This window comes from Siphateles boraxobius, unplaced genomic scaffold (assembly GCF_051911475.1).
Source record: "Siphateles boraxobius isolate OS27281-9 unplaced genomic scaffold, OSU_SipBor_1 41, whole genome shotgun sequence".
NCBI classification, from domain to species: domain Eukaryota; kingdom Metazoa; phylum Chordata; class Actinopteri; order Cypriniformes; family Leuciscidae; genus Siphateles; species Siphateles boraxobius.
The window spans coordinates 4,955,842-4,976,916 of NW_027509042.1; the positions used below are offsets into that span (position 1 = coordinate 4,955,842).

The 21,075-nt window shown below is 35.9% G+C and overlaps 2 protein-coding genes across 7 annotated transcripts; both read right to left on the minus strand.

The window, feature by feature from the left end:
• Nucleotides 1-2,443: 2,443 nt before the first annotated feature.
• On the minus strand, nucleotides 2,444-9,526 carry npepl1 (aminopeptidase like 1). The gene is made up of 12 exons (XM_077197929.1): nucleotides 9,351-9,526; nucleotides 7,911-8,096; nucleotides 7,315-7,485; nucleotides 7,082-7,171; nucleotides 6,390-6,471; nucleotides 5,997-6,139; nucleotides 5,579-5,656; nucleotides 5,305-5,405; nucleotides 5,081-5,204; nucleotides 3,895-4,071; nucleotides 3,392-3,502; nucleotides 2,444-3,316 (listed from the first exon to the last, which is right to left on the minus strand). Exons 1-12 carry the CDS (start codon nucleotides 9,498-9,500, stop codon nucleotides 3,152-3,154), a joined length of 1,578 nt encoding a protein of 525 aa, XP_077054044.1. The 5' UTR covers nucleotides 9,501-9,526; the 3' UTR covers nucleotides 2,444-3,151.
• Nucleotides 9,527-10,378: 852 nt separating this feature from the next.
• stx16 (syntaxin 16) lies at nucleotides 10,379-20,356 on the minus strand. Of its 6 annotated transcripts, XM_077197930.1 has the most exons (9): nucleotides 19,884-20,336; nucleotides 17,346-17,357; nucleotides 15,805-15,912; nucleotides 14,743-14,883; nucleotides 14,426-14,588; nucleotides 13,529-13,617; nucleotides 12,959-13,102; nucleotides 12,656-12,736; nucleotides 10,379-12,473 (listed from the first exon to the last, which is right to left on the minus strand). In XM_077197930.1, the coding sequence occupies exons 1-9, from the start codon at nucleotides 20,013-20,015 to the stop codon at nucleotides 12,369-12,371; spliced, it is 975 nt and encodes a 324-aa protein (XP_077054045.1). In that variant the 5' UTR covers nucleotides 20,016-20,336; the 3' UTR covers nucleotides 10,379-12,368. The 6 variants fall into 6 exon arrangements, with proteins under 6 accessions (XP_077054045.1, XP_077054047.1, XP_077054050.1 ...); XM_077197932.1 differs by lacking the exon at nucleotides 17,346-17,357 and having other exon boundaries at nucleotides 19,935-20,356; XM_077197935.1 differs by lacking the exon at nucleotides 17,346-17,357 and having other exon boundaries at nucleotides 19,931-20,344.
• Nucleotides 20,357-21,075: the final 719 nt, after the last annotated feature.

A 21,075-nucleotide genomic window follows, 5' to 3' on the forward strand; every position in this document is an offset into this window, starting at 1 on the left:
AATATGGGCCAACATTTCTAAAGAATGCTTTCAGCACCTTGTCGAATCAATGCCACGTAGAATTAAGGCAGTTCTGAAGGTGAAAGGTGGTCAAACACAGTATTAGTATGGTGTTCCTAATCCTTTAGGTGAGTGTATATATAACTACTCTTAAAAACAAAGCTTCTTTATTGGAATCAATGGTTCCATAAAGAACCTTTGACATCCATGGAACCTTTCCATTCCACAAAAGCTTCTTTATAGAGGAAAAGTTAATCTTCAAATGTTCTTCAAACAAAGAAGATATGGTTCTTTAAAAAACTGTTCACTGCTGCATTGCTGTGAAAACCCTCTTTTGGAACATTTATTTTTAAGAGTGTGTGTGTAGATAGGCTATATAGCATATTTTAATTTATATAGCCTATCATAAATTAAACATTATATAATCATGTCTGGTCAGCTTAGATATTTGAAGTGTTTGCTGTTTGTAATGTCAACTGTTCCGATTTAACTTTGAAAAATGACTAGTTACAGTAGCAGCTGTTATCCATGTGATCAGACATGGCAGAGCAAGTCCATCCAAAAAAATAAGGAATCAGGTCAAGGGTTTCCTTTGTGACGTCAGCCCTATAAAAGTCAGCAAGAAGCCATATTTTGATTCTATTCTTCAACATGAAGGTGAAGATAGCAAAGTTGTGGCCTTCAGACCAGAAGATCACATCCACTTCCACAATGCTGAAACCACCAGATAAGTCTTCTCTCAAAAATAAAGGCATCCCATGTTTCTAAAGTTTCTAAACGTTCACCTCTGTAGACAGATTTATTGTAAATGTCTGTCTAAAACATCAAAAACGTTGTACAGGAGTCTAGTTACACTAGATTAGGTCGTATTACAGCCATCTGTGGAGTCCAGCAGAAAAATGATCGTGTTTTACACACACAGCTCCAAAATTTCCTGCGTTCGTGAACGAGGGGAAACATCTAACAGCTTGTCTATGATTAATAATATCTTACAATTTAAACATATTCTTGGATATGTATTATGTCCATTCACAGGACTCCGCTCTCTTGATATAATTTCTTGTTTTATCACAACAAAATAGCTTCCTGCAAGTCTTTTAAGATTATAGATTATATAAGTATAAAAGATGATGTTAAAGATTTTTCATCATTGTGTCTTGGGACAGTTACTCCATGCACCTAGATTTACATTTTCATACCTAGATTATTAATTTTTTTTTTTTTTCACCCATGAACAAAAAATCCAAATAAAATTCATTAAGAAAGCTAAAAAAAAAAAAAAAAAATTTATAAATGGAAATTTTAATGTATTTTTTTTAATAACTCCAGACCATGAAAAAAGTCATGTCACTGTCCCATACGCATCTACTTGTTTTCTGCATATTGCACAGGTCAACATCAATGCAAAGATTATCCAGGAGGTGCGCAAGGGAAACAGAGTTATATGGGATGGACGGTATCTTCCAAGAACTGAGTGTACTGTAGCAGACACTACAGACTACAGTAGTCTAACGTTCTGGTGTGAGCACATTACTGTTGGAGAATGGTACAACATCACAAACGTCTCTGTGGGAAAGTTCATGGGCAAAACATCCCTTTCAACTACCAAAAAAACACAGATTGTCAACATCCCATCTCAAGGTACAGCAGTTGCTGTGCAAGTGCCAACAGAAACTATTAAATGTGAAATCATTGGAGTGAACATTAAGAATATCTTCATTTGTCCTCGTTCACATACACTCAAGGTTGTGACGTTGTCAAGCCCCACTGTATATTGTTTCTCATGCAATTAGCATTATAAACCCCCTGCCATCATTATGAGGATCAGTGGTCACCTGGATCTTAAACCAGAAACGGGAAATGTTGTGGAAGCAAGCATTGAAGACGAGGTCATCAGATCAGTGCTCACAGTGAAGCCCGGCGCATCACCAGAAGACATCATTCAGAGCTTCATTGCTCTGCCACCCATGCAAATCACAATTCGCCAGAACATCGTTGTAAATATGGAAGATGTTCCTCAGAAGGCTGAAATTAAATCTGAAGCAGATTTGTCTGTTAAAGTGGAACCCGTGGAAGAATCTATTGACTTTTATTCTCCCCCAGACCTTGGCATTCTATTCAGTTCACAAGGAAGAAAAAAGAAAATCTACTGATTGAGCCTGATCATAGAAGAAATGTAAAATTCTTGATTATTCTCATTGCTGTTCTATACAATCAGCATAAAGACAGTCTGATAATGACTATCAGGAGTGGTCTTGTGAGGTTTAAAGTGTAAATTATTTAACATTTAAATCTTTTTTTCAATACATTCTTTCAAATGTCAATACAAAAATCATTATCAATCACATACATATACACATGTAAAATCCATCTTTCTACATATCATAAATATAAAAACTTTGGTAACTTTACATTTAGTTTGTTTTGAAGAGATGAAACCTTGTTTATCAGAAAAAATACATACAATTTATTAGTAACAAATTTCTAATTAATGACTACAAATCAATGTTCCAGTATTTAATAGAATTTAATTGGTGGTTATAAATTGATTGTGATGTTATGCCCCTATGCACAACCTGTAGATTTTATGTTATAATTGCATCAAGAAACATGAACAAACTTTTTTTTTAACCATTTACTGTAAAAAGATTTTATCATTCACATTCCATATTCTTCATTTGCCACACTTACAAGATTGGCATCAAAAGTGGATATGGCCGTCAGCACACATTTAGTGTAGAACAAAAGCATCACTTACACTGATATTGTGATTGTGTCATCATTTATGTTTGAAACGAAACTGTTTCTTATTGAAAAAAAAAGAGACATTGAAGACCTTGGTACAGTATTTGCAGTATCAGGTGCTCCTTGCAAAATTTCTTATGGCAACTAAAGAGATTCACATGTACTACATTACGAAACATCGAGACAACGTTGCACTTTTATTTAAATTCATAACTATATACTGTCAACTTTACTGAGGGAGGTTATTTGTGCTGGTCAGTACAGGATGGTATAGGGCAAGGAGTGTGTGTGTGTGTGTGTGTGTGTGTGTGTGTGTGTGTGTCTAATAGATGTAACATTTGTGAAAGAACATGTACAAGGCATAACTGACGTTTTGTTTCGAAGATTAAGAACTGTTGAATTCATCTTAGATGAGTCTCCTCCTCTTGCAATCCCTCCCCATCTGGTCTTCGGAGGCAGGTTTGACTGTTCCGGCCCCCAACGGGGACACAGAGTTGAGCAAGGGGTCCTCAGACGCCTGGCCGAACAGAGACAAGAGCATGGCCACACCGAAACCAGTGGCTCGCTCCCCCTGTTGACAATCCACATTGATGAGTTATTAATAAGAAATTTGCTTAATTTCAAATTATGCTCAGTATATACTCACAGCATGAACAGGTGAAGCGATGTCCACATGCACCCAAATGCCTGGCCAATCAAAACCCAGATGAGAGCCAATGAAGAGGCCAGCACAGGAGCTCTGCGCATTCTCACGGTCCTGTGGACACAGAACACTCTTAAAGTCAATTCAGGCAAAAACGTTAAATTACTATTTAAAATTTAAATTTAAAACTATTTAAATTAAATTTTGTCTTAGGTTGTGAAGAACTGACTATTACAGTTCAGACAGCAATAAATAATACAAAAAAATACAAATAAAACTAAAATAACAAGCAATTATTTAAAAAGATAAATAGTCAAAGGTAAATAAAAAATAAAAATATTTAAATTTAATTTTGTCCTAGGTTGTGGAGAACTGACAATTATTAGTCCAGACAGCAATAGAATAATATAAATATAGAAAAATAAATAAATAATTAAAAAGTACACAAAATAAAACACTCTTTATCCCCTTTTCACTCCAATCCCATCTCATCCTTTTTTCCTCACAGCCACAGAGTTCTTCATGTCGGCCACAGCTGAGGTGAATTCACTGAAGTGAAGCTCGGGACAGTAGACCAGAGGATGTGCCAGGTCTCCGCTGCTGCGGCCCGCTCTCACACAGGCCGCCTCCCACTGCTCACTGTTGGTCATCACAGCAGCGTGATACTTCCCTGTGGAGATTCCCTACAGGAGGAAACGGCATACATTAAAGGCCAGACACAGGATGTTTGAGTAGTGCGGGACTTTACTTTTTTTGACTGGGAATTAAATGGATAAAGAAAAGTGGCTATTCCATCTAAGAATGAAATTACATGTTGATATAAAATGCAGTATAAACACAACAGATCAAAGCTTTTGGCCTGCAAGATTATTTTTCTTAAAGAATCTCTTATGCTCATCAAGGCTGCATTTATTTGTTCAAACATAGATATAAGCAGAGATATTGTAAAATATTATTACAATTTAAAATGTTTTCTATTTTCATATAATGTTTTAAAATGTAATTTATTTCTATGATGCAAAGCTGAATTTTCAGCATCATTACACCAGTCTACAGTGTCATATGATCCTTCAGAAATCATTCTAATATGCTGATTTGCTGCTCAAGAAACATTTCTTAATATTGTCAATGTTGAAAACATATTTTGGTGGAAGCTGCGATTTTTTTCAGGGTTCTTTGTTGAATAGAAAGTTCTAAAGAATAGCATGTTTGAAATATAAATATTTTCTAACATTATACATGCCTTTACGGTCCCTTTTGATCAATTTAATGCATAATTTCTGAATAGAAGTACATCAGCAACACTGATCATCATAATATTCAAAGGGATTTTTGTCAGCAGCAGTGAGGATCCCAGTGACTAAACCACATGACAAAGAAGTAGTTATTCAGAGTAAACTCTTTAAAAAAAGAGAAGACAATCACATGATGTCCAAGTTAAGATATAACCAGTTTTTGCTGAGATCCAAAGTGCAACAGCCATAAAGCCGTTTAAAACAGCAATGCGTTATCTGATAAGCTTGTCTCAAACACTTTATATCAATATACCAGATCTTGTTCTTAGTCAAAACCTGTAAAAACCTGTACTCACACATCTCATTGAAGATGACTGCTTTGAAATTGAATATGGAGTTAATATATATTCAGGCTTAAGAAAGATCTTCACAGACTAATATGTCAGCATGAACACACCTGAGCGCCGGTCAGCGTTGCCATGTCCAGTATGATGTCAGCAGAGAGATCTTTGCTTGCATATACAACACCATCTGAGAGCACCAGCCTCCCTTCAGCATCGGTGTTGTTTATCTCCACTGTCCTGAGAAGCAATGGAAACACACATTAGTTTTAGTCAAAGTGCATGTTGCTGGATAGGACACAACCAGTTATACATCAGTAGTTGACATGCCAAAACTTACTTTCCAGAGTACAGAGTGTGTATGTCATCTGGTCGAGTGGCTGTAGGTCCCACTGAGTTCTCAGCCAGGCAGAAGACCGCATGAAGGTTGTCCTTAAAACCCTGAGACAAAACAGAAGTCAACGTCAGGTTAAAACCTGGGCTATTAAGATCCGCTTTGTGGGATGCGATTTCAAATACGGGTGTGGTCAGAGACGAAGATGGCGCATTTGTAATGTAAACACTAATGCAACTAGTATTCACTATGCCAAATCAACCAAATACTTTTGCAGTACCTGTTTAACAGTAGCTTTAAAAGCTCCTAAAATGGCCGCGGCTCCTCCACAGTCTCTCTTCATTCCTGGCATTGTGGTCTAGAGGAAAAAAAACGAATGTAAAAACCAATAATCTTAAAAGTTGTAATTGCAGATATAGCGTGGTGTTTTAAGGTGAAGTGTCATTTCTGTGCCTCTAGCGACACCAAACAGCACTGCAAAACATCTGTCGTCTTTGGTCTGACGTACTCTCACTTTGATGGCATTTTTTTGTGAAATTTGTTACTTTAGTTTATGCTGCACATTACAGTGGAATGGGTTTAATATGACTACCTCCCCCAAAAATTACACACTACGTCACCTTTAAGAAAAAAACATATTGAGTGTTCTGCCCATCTTTTAGTGCACTACTAGGCTGACGGTGAGGTGCGGTATTTACTTTGCCCTTGATGCTGAGACCCCCGGTGTCATAGACAATGCCCTTGCCCACCCAGGCAATGGTCTGTGTGGCACCTGAAGGGGTGTGGCTAAGAACAGCCAATGCAGGAGGATGCTGGGCAGCTTTACCAACTCCATAGATGCCTAAAGAGAAAGGGATTTTGCACACATAAATATATGCACAGGGTAATGCTCGCTTGCATTTTCAAGCTTAAAATGACATGCACAATTTTCCTTTACATGCCAGAAAAACCTCATCTGGAGGAATAAGCCCGAAGTCAGCAGTTGTAAAGTAACATATCCTTTGACTTATCTTGTGATGAGAACGCAAGCTCATCTTTTTCATCATAGGTCAGCAAATCTGCTGACTTTTTTTTTAAAAACTCATGATTACCTCCAAAGCCCTTTTGTTTCAGTTCTTCTCCTCTAATTATAGTTGGAGTGATGCCTAAACCGTTCCCCACTGCCTTGATTTCCTGCAGAAGATTGCATAAAATATCCATTGAAGTGGAAAAGGCCATTTCAACAATTTCAGTGTTGTTACCCTTAACTAAAAATGAGAAATTGAAATAAAAATAAATTAAAACTACAACTAACTAAAAATAAAAAACATAACGCTTTACAATAAGGTAAACCACATTAATTCACTCCACCAAAGAAAAAGTCAAAGCAGCGAGATAAAATCAATGCTTTACTATACACCATAGCATGCGTTTTCCCTACTATGGTAAATTACTAATACATTAGCAAAAGCTGTATCTGTTCATATTATTTAATGGACTGAGCTAACATGAACAGTTGTATTTTTTATTAACTAACATTAAAAAGATTAATAAATATTGTAACAAATGTATTGTTAATGCATTAACTAATGGAAGCTTATTGTAAAGCGTTACCAAAAAAAAAAAAAAATTAAAGTGATAAAGTCCTACTATTACAACCTAAATTAAAATGAAATATAAAATATAATATAAAATATAAAAATAAACACCAATTCAAAATATTAATATAATCCGTAACATTATACAAATAATACTAAAAGCTGTGTTTCACAGAGATATCCAGACATCGAGGAGAAACGCTTGCCTCCAGGAAGTCATCCGTATTCATCTCGTTGCATGGGGTGTCCACGATTCGAGCAGCCAGACGAACTCCATCTGCTGCATTGGCAAGGCACTGGAAACAAACACTTGCACATTCATGCAGATGTAATAGGCTGATGCATAAACATACATGAACTAGTAACAGTGGCTTGAGCTGATTGTAAGGTAGACAACTTGATGATCTGTGGCATGAGGAAGTGGATCTGAACACTTTACCTCCAGTGTGGAGACCTCCAGCGGGCCGTTGTCCTGACCCACAGACACAAACTCCACAGCGACGCGCTTCTTCTCTGTCCTGCGAGAAGACGCCGAGCGGCGGGTGAACAGCGGGAAAGCTCGGGAAATGGCACACGCTGATGCGAACACTTCAGAACGCTCGCACACCATCTGAGAAGCCAATAATAAACGTACCATTTTAACTAATTTGAAATTTGAAGAAATGCTTAAAGCCACATCAACAATATTTGTGGCATACTACTGATTGCAAAAGAAAGTAACAATAAATTGTATCTTGATTCTAACATTTAACGTGTTATGATTATACTTTGGAAACGCTATGATTTTAATGTTTACCTTTTTTTTTTACTTTTTAAAATGTAATTTCATATGAATTACTGTTACAGATCTGTCTAAACAGAGATTGTTCACGTCACATGGAAATCATCAGGAAAAGAAAAGGGAAATGAAGACTAACCATTTAGCAACAAGCTATTAAAACAAAAGCAGTCTGAAGCAGTTGAAATATTTCCCTAGTTTGAACAATCGGAGTTATAACTATAAGCATATGAATAATGGTGTGACATGAGACTGACCACAATGCAGCGGTTGTTTCCAGCAGGCAGGCAGGTTCGGACCAGACGGGTGAGGAAGTGGGCAGATGATGGGCTGTTGTGGCGGCTGACTCGTGAAGGAAGGGCTGCTACAGCTGCGTGGCTCAAATACAGCGGGCAACTATCCGTAGGGTTGGGGTTCAGAGAAGACAAAGCTGCCTGCCATATCTGAATGCAAATACAGATACAACACACATAAACAAAAATGAGTGGCATAAAAATGGTATAACAATGCCATGTTAGCTGCTAGTAAACCTGAAACCTAATCTACAGTGTGAAGAAAAATAACATCATATCATAGATCACATACACAGGCAGCAAATCAGGATTTGACCAAAAATTACAAAACAAGATGTGCTTGAAATTGTAAGAAAGTACTGGCTGTATGACAATAATAATATCTGATGTGGTGATTCCTGTGAGGATTATCTAGTGATGCATGATATAACGGCCATTTTATGTTCATTTTTATGTTATCATTATCGGCCCGATATATTAAAGCCGATAATTAATGGATTATTTCCTTCAGGTGAGAAACTTCAGATGCGCACTGTTCGCAATGATGGTTTTGAATTGCTTCAAATATGATTGGAAACTTTTTTGATAACTGCAAAAAAAGAAAATACAGTTAAGTGCAACATGTGCAGTGCATGTCTGTGATACATTAAAATTATAATTGTGTGCTTGGGACATGGCGTTTAATGGTGAGACTTCTGGTTTTGTAATCAGGCCGTCAATAACTAAATAAAAATATGTATTTTAATTTACTGGCCAATATATCGGTTATCGGCTGTCAAATATAAAGAACTATCGGTATAATGCATAATTTTTCTATCAGTGCATCCTAATGATTATCATTCTTAATCATTGGTATTTACATGTGTTCCAAAATATGTTCATGAATATCACAGCTGGACATGCCCAGTATAAAGTAAAAAGATATTGTCATGCTACCATGTCAAAAATACCACAGTATTAATATTACCATGGTGTATGTGGTATTGAATAGTACTGGAAGTACCTGAATACCATAGTATTCCCAAAATACCATGATATTGCGGTGGACTTTATATTTCAAAGAATAACGTGTCATTACTATTGTACATCTCCAGAAAACCATGTCTTGTCATGTTCAATATCCATAGACAGGGTAATCATGGCACCTTTTGTTAGTGGAAAGAAATTAGAACTGTAAAATAAGAGTCATTATTTCATTAAATTAGAGTCAGTCAAGAATAGTAACTTAATTCGTTAAAATGATTTTAATTATATTTTTATTCATCTATAACCGACGTTTCCAATAGTAAATGCAGATTAGCGGTCTGTTACACAACACTAGTCAGTCCAGGCAGAACTTTAGCCTGTTAGCTAACGTCATTCTGTGTTTACAAGCGTAGTTACTTTTTATTAAACATTACGTACCTCTTTTGTGACCACTGGCTGCAGTTTCCCTTTCACCTGGGTCCAGTTAATCTGTTGCAAATTTGCGAGCTGGCCGACGATGAGGACCGGGCGGTTCTGCGGCTCAGAGTCGCCGGCAGAAGCCTTGAACTCGAGCATTACGTTCGCCATTTTCCAGGCGAATGACAGTCTCTGTTTAAGGAAGATGCACTTTAACCTCCATCTCGTCTCGCGAGCCCTTGTGCTGAGAGCTCTATTTATTTATTTAAATCTATATATTTTTTTCAGTGTTTTTCGAACAGTAAAGTGGCTAATAAAAATGCAAAACGTAATACTGTACTAACATTCAATTCAATACCTGTATCAAAGAACCACGACATGTTATCGTTCGGTAACACTACAATAGGGTCTCAGTTGTCAACATTAGTAATGTATTAGCTAAAATGAACTAACAGTGTGCATTGTAGACCTATTCCTTACAACATTCATTAGCCTACTCTTTGTTAGTTAGTTAATACAAAAGTTATGTTATTCACAATGCATTAATCCTAATGGTCACATACAACTTTTTATTTAAAAAAAGTATTAATAAATGTTGAAATGAATATCAAATAAGATTAGTAAATGCAAGTAGTTAGTTCATGTTCTAATATTTAGCCTAACTAATGTGCAACACTGAAACCTTATTTTAAAGTGTTAGGCCTACTTAAAATTTAAAGACATAGCAAGAAGCTTAAACATTTTAAACAACGACCAACTAAAGCAAAAATATGAAATTTGGTGCTGTTGCTGATATTTACGGCCAACACGCAAGATGAAATTCAGCATGTAAAACAATGAGATCTTAATAACAGAACAGCAACTTCTTACATAAACATCAGATGTCACTCTACATCTCCCAATAAGCCATTATTGGGAGATGTAGAGTGACAACTGATAATCAATACAATGTCTTAGTAAGGTGATAAAGGTTTATAAAATGTACCCTTTCCATTGTGTAGAATGTAGATAGCTTATTAAGTGCATAAAATCACACATTTGTCTATATATATATATATATTTGTTTTAATTTCATTAAAAACATGTTTACATAAGGTTCAAATAGCATACAGTAGTACCGCAATGGCAGAAAAATATTATAATATTCACACTGGGTTTCACACCAAAACCATGGAGAAAACCACTTGAAATGGATTTAAGCCTTGAATGTGCAGTTATATGTTCTCTTTACCTTCTAAAATAAACTCTCAGGATCTTGGTCAACGTAATCATTTTACCCCATCATACAGTAGTGGTGCAACTACCCTTTACAAAAGCCAACAATAATTGATTTTTGAAAGGACAGAAAAAAGTAAATCATCATTACAATATAACAAAAACAGCCCAGGTTCCAGACATTGCTACCAACAGACAACAATCCAACTCCATAAACTCTGTACACGTATTTGCATCTAAAATAAATAATTTAATCTTGTCCAGGGGACAGTAGTTGTACAGTCAGTCAGAAGACCTGACTGAGCTTCAGTCTGGGACTGAATGTCAAAGTTTAAGATCAAAGGTCAGACTGAAAGATACGGTTGCGACAACACCAATGAAACATGGACAAGCAAAGCTTTTAAAAAAAACATCCAAGTTTAGTGCACAAACACAGATGTCCACTTTTTAAGGCAAGGAACAGAGAGTGAAGCAGAAAATCTTGATGACTCACTCCTGCTTTTCACTGAAATGATACTGATATCATGACAACACTGCCATTAAAACATAGACAAACACATGATGGTACATTATACATCTCCGCTGACGTGAGCAGAGAAAATACGCTTGGTAATCAACGCTCATAAAGGACAATGTAACATTCAGTTCATTCATTACCGGTCATAATCCCAATGCTATACATTTTACCAAATAGAAAAAAAATTAAAAGTTTTGTAGAAAGAACATGCTTCGACTATGTGTTCCTCATTCCTCAGTCTTCAACTTCCTCCATGGTTGATTGAGTGTCAGTGCATCTCCTCTCACACACGCACAAACATACAGTGGAAAGTGGAAATTACAAAAGATTGAGTTGTGGAAAAACACAGACTTTGTGACATCACATTAAACACACACATCCTAACCTACAAACAAGATCTCAAGATTCAAAGGCAGATTTCACTGTAGATACTCACTACTCAAACCAAGAAAGTGTGACTCAGGTGAAATTTAACCCCAAATTCAAAAGAATATAAATTACGAGTTTGCATTGTGAATTTATTTTTATGTCCATTAAGCCCATTCCTGCTTATTCACTTTCCTTTACATTATTGTTAATGGTGATTCCGATTAGATTTGTATAATTGTTATACAGTAAAAATACTGTAATACTGCAACTGTACTTTTTAATTTTTGCTTAAAAAATTAATTATGCATTACAGTAATGATAACAGAGGGGAAATGTGATTCACAATGCAAAAAGAATAAAAAAAAAGAATGGGAAAATATGAAGAATTAACAGTTTATTTTGGAAATGCTGTATATAATTTCATATTTCTTTCTAATATGGTGAAATATGACCTGGATATGCCTTTGAAGATTCACCCAAGCACATATGATCATGTTCAAGAAGAGCTACAGACCTCTGAGGATACCTTATCTTTTCCCATTGTCTTCATGTTTACTCTTCAAATTAGATGACAAGGGCAGTTGCGACAAACATGCTGCCATCTTGCATCCATGCTCATAAGTGCTGTGCTTGTGCGGGACAAATGAAGAAAACCGGCCCTCTGATGGTTCCAACTGAAAGGAACCCGGGTACTAACACTGGAGAATTAAACCCATGAACCGTCTCCAGACACTGCACTCGGTGGCCAGCAGTGGGCGTCCTTATCTGCTTCATTTTGTTGTGTAGTACTTTAAAACTTAAACTCCATCTGTTCAAAAATTAATCCACCCTCAAACAATGTTCTTGAAAGTCAGCATGCATACCTTTACACTCACACAGAAATACGTCTTTTTTCCTCATACATACTGGTAGATCCCTCCTAGAGGCCATGGAATGATTTAACTAAACTTTGTCCCGAACAGAACAAGTATTAGAATAACAATGATGACAAAGAGAATTAAAATGACCAACATCTTGCGGTTTTTCTTCTGGTACTGTTCAGCCTAACAAAGAAAAGAGAAACATTTAGTGTGCTTTTTATCTCCACTATGCGATATTACTTTTAAACTGTCATGTGGATATTGCAAAGTCCATTAATATTACTCAAGTTACTGAAAAAGTAAATGTAAGCAATTAACCCTTGATATGTTGCTTAACACATCATCAGGCTTGATAAGGGCCTCACCTTTTGCAATTGCTGCAACCCCTCGTCTGTTTTGACACAAGCTTGCTCGACATTGAAATCGATTCTGTCGAGGACTGTGCCCTGAATTGAATATATACATTGACATTAATGCAGAGGTCTTCAACCCTGCTCCTGGGGACCCAGGGTGAGTTTCAATCAGCTCCCTAGCTGTATATACCTATACACATAATATTATATATATATATATATATATATATATATATATAAAGAATCTAAAACTGTACAAGTTAAGGATGGAACCTGCTTTATTTAATATTTTATTCCATCAAGAAGAACACTGACCTGTTCAACAACCATTCCAGCCAGATCTCTAAATATCTCATTAAGGTCAGAGATGGATTGAACGATCTGTCGAATTTCTCTCTCCCGCTCTTCTACAATCACTGTGTTCTGCTGAACCAGAACTAGCTGGTCATCTGTAAATCCCTAAGAGATTGAGAAAGACACTTAGTCAAACACAGAAAGATGTCAACTGTGTACTGACAATAATGATAATATATATACACACATATATATTTCATATTATGGGCAATATCAAATATAAATCTATACAGCATTTACTCAAATAGTCTGGAATTTAGAATTTACAAGCTAAGGACATAAGGCATCAAAACTTTATTATATAAGTGTTTAATAGTTTTGGCATAAAGTATGATGTTTAAAATGGATATTATCTGCTTCCAACAATAGTGCAAAATAAAAAATAAACAAAAACACTGATTGGCTGATTATCAATATGGTCCCCAATATGTAAACATGTATGTTGTATAAATACTTAAATTATTATTTATTAGAGAGGAATTAGAGATGAAAGAATTAAGGATATGTAGAGTATTTGTACAGCATTCTCACTCTGTCATATAACGCAATATCTTCATCTTCCTCCACAAGAGGACCAGAGTCAAAAAAGTGCTTGGATCTTTCTTCACGGTTTTTCATGCCTGAAAATAAAAGCAAATCAAAGAACTGAGCATACAGTGAAAAATGTCAGCATTTTGCATTTCAAAGAGCCTCAATTTAAGGATGAACGGATGCTAAGGAATACAAGTGTAAGGGTAAACAACAAAGATGTCCTAAAAACGGATACGTTTTTCCTTTGCTTTTTTTTTTGCGTACAGATGACAATCACCGTTCACACGAATACATGAAAATGACTAAGAACATTGTATTATGCTGCCAGGCCAGTAGTTGTCAATGTCTATTTGTAAAGAAACACTACGCACCTGTAGACTGAACACGTAATATGCATGCACATGTCACTATTTGCACAAATTCGAGTTTTTGTAGTTTACATGGAGACGATAATATTGCTTTCAAAAACTTGCAGTTTTAATCCTGTTTTCCTAAGTTTGCCTTTTCAGGCTCCCAAAACGACATTGTTGGGTAAATGACCAGCCAAACGCATAAAAAAAGTGTTCCATTTTTAGTTGAAAACGATGTAGTGTAAACAGCCCTTTGTTTAATTAAAACTTTGCAATTTAATAATTGCACTAAGCCAAATCACGATTTTGGTTTCATTTCAGTTAATTGTACAGGCCTAGATCAACTTCACACACAAACAAGCACACAACAAATCCTCAATTCACACAAAAAAGCTGCTCTGTCTCACACACATGCAAAACTGTATCGCATGTGAGCTTCTGAGGTAAATTTTTTTAATCGCACAGACTGATTTTTTCGTCGCACGTGTATGTCGCACTTTACAGCCCTGTCAACATATATTTTGCGTTTCTGTGTGCATACACCTACGTTTTAGGTAGCTTGACTGCGTGTGTCTGAAGTTGATTGACAGTTCTTGAAGGCTCTGGGCCAATGAAGACACCACATTGGTCAACAGCCTGTTTTCTTGCTCTGTACAGTGATGACTCTGAGTCTGCAGCCCCGTCACAGCCCTCTGGCACCTGTGAAACATCTACACACACATATGCAGATGCTGAAAACTGTTTAGTTTTATGATGTGTGCAGTGATCAATTGCTGTAGTTTTCCTGTGTCCACTTTAACCTCTTTAGTTATTAACAGATGTCACAGTAATTATAAAACATGATTTATGTGTGTGTTATTATACCTGCGTAACTTCCTGTGTAGTGATCTCAATGGCATGCTCCTCCTCACTGCTGTCATCCAGCGTGGGACGGTTCATGTGTTTGTCGTGCAGACTAGCCAGATCCTTCATCTTCTGACGAATACGTGTGATTTCATATTGAATCTGTGGGAACAAGGAATTCACTGTCTGTCTCAAACAGAGATAAAATGAAAATTCCAGCTGAACTAAAAACTTAATGTTACTTCTAATTTTCATACTTTGTTGACTATGGATAGAAGACTATGTATCCGAAAGTCAAATATCAATAGGTTCAGGATAAATACCGAAATTATTTTAACTGATACATCCATTTGCATGAATGCAATGCATAAAAAAAATGCATCATTCACCTTGAACAGTGGTCCTACCAGTAAAAAAAAATTAAGAAATTGTATACACTAAGAATTAATATACACTACCATTTGGGGTCGGTAAATTTTTTTTAATGTTTTTGATCTAGTTATGCTCATCAAGGCTGCATTCATACGGTCTACAATACAGTAACAGTAATATTGTGAAATATTGTCAAATCTCAAATAACTTTTCTATTTGAATATATATTTAAAATGTGGTTCATTCCTGTGATGCAAAGCTGAATTTTCAGCATAATTTTTTCAGTGTCACATGATCCTTCAGAAATCATTCTAATATGCTGATTTGCTGCTCAAGAAACATTATCATTATCAATGTTGAACACAGTTGTGCTGCTTCATATTTTTTTCAGAATTCTATGATGAATCTTTTGTAACATTATAAATGTCTTTGATGTCACTTTCGATCAATTTAATATGTCCTTGCTCAATAAAAGTAATACATTTTTTAAAAAATCTTAATTAACCCAAAATGGTAGTTTAACCTTCTGTATAACCTTCTGTTCACTAAAGGATGAGTCTAAATGATTTTCTGTAGTGATTTATAGCATTCAACAGATGCTGTCGGTAGAGCTTAACTTGTTTTGAAACCGGAACATTCCTTTAATGTCACTGATCAACAATGCATCACATCCTTTCTTTTTAAGAACACTTAAAACAATCATATAATTACCTCATCCACTCCCTCCACCCATTTAGGCGGGAGTCTCTTCGTAACACCGATAGCAGCCTCTGGATCCAAACTGATGCCTGACACCAGGGCCATACGATCATCAGCCAACTAACAGACAGAGAGACAAGTCAGCAAACTTCACATTTCTTTGTTGAGAATATCTGTGCAATACATTTAAATACGGTAAACCTGTAAAATGTATTTGCATTATTTGTTACTTAGGGCTGATCGATCTTTTTTCCGTATTTATTTCCGCAAAACTTTGAACATAATATCTTATTGATGTTAATCTTATCACTAGTTTTCTCCGCTAGATGTGATCCTCTTATTTACCTTGCGAGACAGTGGGGACCCTGTCATTCATTCGGTGCCTAACATGGCGGATTCATGTGCGCCTTCATGCGCAAGAAGACCCGAAAGAGAGCTAGCGCGCTATGTGTTCACAGTTCACACACATTCAAAGTGACAGACACTCTCAGACAGCATGCAAACAATAAAATTGATTAGCCTATCTTTCACATCTCATTGCGCTTGAACAGACAAATTAACACAGATTTATATCAAATGCCCGCCTTCGCGAGTATCCTGTACACATACTTATGGCTTAAGTGAACGTAAACAGTAGAGAAAGCAGCGCATGTGTATCATTATATTGGATCTGTGCATTTGTCTTTAAGTGACAACAGTCTAATATTCCAGCTGTCTTGTGTTTTTAATGTTAATCAAACTACAAAAGACAAAGAAATCACTCACTGCTCTTCACTGAAACACTTTTTTTGTAAATTTAATAAGGATTAACCTTTATTTAATTTGTACAATAAAGATTACATGCTGTGTTGTTTTACATTTGATTACTTTATATTCAATTTCTGTACCTGAAAACTAATGTTAATATACCTGCAAAACCTGAAAAGCACTGATTATTTTATTCATATCTTTGTTCTATTTATTTATTTGTGCTATTTGCTTGTAGTTTGATTATTTGTTCTTTTTTATGAATAACCGTTTACTTGTCTTTAATAATCTTTTAAATTTATATTAGTTAGATTTTAATGGAGATTCTTGTGAATTGGAATCAGGACATCTTAATCGATACCCAGCCCTAGTATTATTATTGGTAGCTGAAAGCATTATCAAATTAGGTAAAATATTTAATAAACAAAAAACACAAGGAGTGAAGGATATAAATGATGGTGTTCAATTTCTGCACAAAAACTGACCCTTTACTAAGCCCCGCCTTAAAAATGGAACCGAACATTATCCTACTATTGTTCCATTATTATCAGACAAGCTTTTGCTCTTTTGTAATGCAAGTCTATGTAATTTGTTTGTGTTTGGATAGTTTTGAATGCATTCTCTCGTAATAAGTATGTAGATCAACATTTTTATGGTGATAAATTAACATGAATTAATTCTTCCCAACAGGAAGTTCTGTAAAGCTAGTCTAAACTAGCAAACGTAATCAAGGGGGCGGAGATTAACAATGGGACGTCGATTCAGATCTAGCTACCCATTAACTTAGGTTAAAACATCAAGGTTACCTCATCAAACTCCTAATGTGAGTGGAAGAGCCCGGCGAAGTCCCATCCAATGAGAGGAGAGATAGAGAGAAGGGGAGGGACAAGAGGAGTGAGAGCAAAGGAGCCCAAGACAAAAAGCAGTGATCAGCATCAAAAAGACTGACAGCAGGACTTGGACAGAACTGGACAAATTAGGAACAAAACAAAAAAAACAGTAAATGCATTTATATTGTAGAAGATGGATATACATATACACATACAACTACTATGTGCATTATGTATATAAAATTCAAATGCATAACGTTGCTATAAAGTTCAAGGCATGAAAGATTTGTCCATTCCAGCCCAATAACTTCAACATCTAAATCCTACTGTATAATTGTGCTACTGAATCATAAATTCACTAGATAAGATATTAGGTTTGTAAAAAATCAACCCATTTTCTTATGTTAGTGAATTTGTAAAATGATTAAGCTGGAAGATAAATCCTATTTTTAACCCAAATCAACAAAGTGACACGATTACTGTAGATCTGAACAATGAATGCACAGCAGAAGATTCAGTAAGGATTTTAGCAAGACAGTGCAAGAAGTGCTCAATTAGATCACAAGAAGTGCAAACAGGGAAAAATCAACATGCAAGACGGTAAGGAACGGAGCCACTACACCAGACAAAACACAAGCAGGCGTGATATATGATTGGAATGACGCCCGTGCTAGTAACTTTGTCACTCTCCACAGGTACAAACATCGCACTGACAGATCTGTCTGTCAAGACCCAATCAATACAGGGTTTGTCAAATCCGGTTCTGGAGGGCCACTGCACAAATCCTGATCAAACTCCCCTACCTGTGATTTTCTGCTGATCCTGAAGACCTGGATTAGCTTGCTCATGTGTGTTTGATCAGGGTTGGAGCTAAACACTGCAGGGCATTGGCCCTCCACTCCAGGGCAAGATTTGAGGAACCCTGCCTCTATAAAGTTACAGGACTATTTAAAATCATGCTGGATACCAGGCCGCCCACCAGCATCAAAGAGAAAGAAAAATGTGATACGAAGCTAATCTGTAGGAAATATCTATGGAAGATTGGAAGACAAAACATACTGCCTTCCTCTGGATTCTCATTTTTAGAACGGCAAAAACATAACTAGACCAAAGAATAGACCTTATTCAGAGCAGCGCCATCTTTGATTTTTAATGGGAATGAAACGAGGCTGTGAGGGACAGACATGCATCTCTTCTATGGAATGTACTATTATTTAATGTGTTTTTGGATTGTTCTGCTCATGAAACACTGGAAAAATATCTTTCCAAGAAATTTCAGTTGACAAAAAACTCCCGACAATATAAGCTGTGGAAAACTGTAAGTAATCTAGGAGCTTTATACAGCGGATGCCATTGAAACACGGCAAGTCTATCCCTCACAGCCTCACTTTCATACCGGTCATGGAGCTGCTCTGAATAAGCTGTCTCACAAAAACCTTTTATAAATGTAGCAATAAAGCTCACCATTACAGTTATTAATTATGTATTTAAATGCATAAACAGCTGGTATTATAACAGCTTCGAGTCATTTAAGGGGAGGCATAAATTATGATTGTATAAAAATTTAACTATTTTAACATTATATTATATAAACTCCCAGATAACCAGAACGTATAGGCTATACGTTTTATTAAAATTATGTTATATCATCATTACAAATTTCAGTAAAAATTAACAAACTACTATTCAAATGTTTGGAGTCAGTACGACTTTTGTCAAATAAATTATTACTTTTATTCAGCAAAGATACATTTTAATATAAAACATTGACATAGAAAAAGGTTATTTTACATTGTTATAATATTACTGCATTTTTAATCAAATAAATGCAGCCTTGGTGAGCAGAATAGACTACTTTCAAAAAATATATTTTTTAAAATCGAACTTTTGAACGGTAAGTTAGTGTATACTGAATTTCACATTACAATTTCATAATATCAAGTGACACACACAAGACTTAATACGAGGTAAATATTACCCAGCTAATATTTTCATCACTTATTTTTGCTACAATGACAACTTCTTATAATATAATGTTTAATATTGTTCCATATATACATATATGTTATATATATATATATATATATATATATATATATATATATATATATATATATATATATATATATATATATATAAATGGATCAGAAAATATAAACCTGCTTTATATTTAAGGGGGTGATTTAAGTTAACGTTATTGTGGGGTCATTGGCATCATGATGAGATGCATATGATCTAAACGTCCACAAACTAGCACGATCATCACCTTTTTAGTAATTCCGTTGCCATTCCCGTGTGAGTTAAATCAAAATGCGACTGAATGAAAACAGTTTCTTAATCAGCTAGCTGTTTAGCACAGACCTGCCAGCTCCGCACACAGCAAACAAAACAGTGGAGGTTTGTTGGACAACTGACATCAACAAACATCACTAGCTAGGGATGTTGTCAAGCTAGCTGATAATCCAACACACACACGCGAAAACATTCAATTCAGACAATGAACGTTAGACTCACCGCAGCATTGCTACGTGTATTCAGAGTACGACGGGGGTCGTATGTACTCACTTGCTCAGCCAAAATCTGCCGGTTTTGGATTGCATTGTTCCGCATTAATAAGAAGGCATCGGTCAGTCGCCGAGTTGCCATGGCTACGCAATACAAGAGGACGGTATAATGAAATAAGTACAAGCTGCCTCGATGGCTGTCTTGATATTAGTTACTCAGCTCGTCGTCAAGGCTGCTGGCTACTTAACTAAGGTTAGCGAGCTAGCCTGCAAAACGGCAGGCGGGCTCGCCCAGCAACTCAACGCCTCCGATTTCGAGAGTTTTCGGCTCTCTTTTAGACCAATGCAGTCCTGAGCCTATATCCTGTAAAGTACTACAACATTACAAGACCGACAACCCAAATTATCCGCTCGGTTTGGGCTGCAAATGGATCATGTCTGTGACTTCCGTGACGTGGAACACGTAAACGTGACATCACAATGAAACTTCCGCTTTCAATGCAATGAATATGCAAAAATCAGAGACGTTTTCATTTATTTTTAATTTGTGACTTTTTTAACCTTATAGTTTTAGTTAGTAAAAATCACATTATAAAAGCAATATTGTAATATTTCAGTATTTGTACATCTGATATTTCTTTGTTTATTGAGTTATATTTGACGTATTATTCGAGTAAGTGCTATCATTTATTTACTTTTTTCTCTTTTATTCCAGTTAATGTTTATATGTTGAATACAAAAAAATATTTCCATATTTTTTTTAAATATGGAAAAAGAATATGGTAGTGTTGAAAATATAAAACTCATTTATTTATTAGTTACATCTATAAATAAATGTATATTCGTAAATGTAGTTTGTTCCTCAAATATGAGCATAAAAACAATTTTGTTTAAAACCAACGATTTGAGTTGAGAATAATACGGCGACTCAGAAGCGCCATTCGGCATTTCCACAATCTGCACTTGCGAAACGGTTTCATTTGAAGTTTCACCACACGGCGGCAGTGTTTCCTACCTGAAAAATCATACGCACAATCTGACATCAGTGTGGAATATACGTGTTGAAAACGTATGGATGTCTATTAGCTGGGGATCTATTAAAGGGATAACTATGATAAAATACCTTTCTATAGTGTCTGGTGGAAAGTAGACTTTGAGGATCTGCACTGCTGTTGCTTTTCCCATGTGCAGAACAGAGGAAC

What these genes read in the sequence shown, in the direction of transcription:
- npepl1 (XM_077197929.1), bottom strand. Translation starts at nt 9,500, where the DNA reads ATGGCGAACGTAATGCTCGAGTTCAAGGCTTCTGCCGGCGACTCTGAG. An exon ending in AGCCAGTGGTCACAAAAGAG is followed by an intron (nt 8,097 to 9,350) that starts GTACGTAATGTT and finishes ATTTGCATTCAG; the next exon opens with ATATGGCAGGCAGCTTTGTC. An exon ending in ATACGGATGACTTCCTGGAG is followed by an intron (nt 6,472 to 7,081) that starts GCAAGCGTTTCT and finishes AATCTTCTGCAG; the next exon opens with GAAATCAAGGCAGTGGGGAA.
- stx16 (XM_077197930.1), bottom strand. Translation starts at nt 20,015, where the DNA reads ATGGCAACTCGGCGACTGACCGATGCCTTCTTATTAATGCGGAACAAT. An exon ending in ATATTGCGTTATATGACAGA is followed by an intron (nt 13,103 to 13,528) that starts GTGAGAATGCTG and finishes TCAATCTCTTAG; the next exon opens with GGATTTACAGATGACCAGCT. An exon ending in CTGGAATGGTTGTTGAACAG is followed by an intron (nt 12,737 to 12,958) that starts GTCAGTGTTCTT and finishes TATTCAATTCAG; the next exon opens with GGCACAGTCCTCGACAGAAT.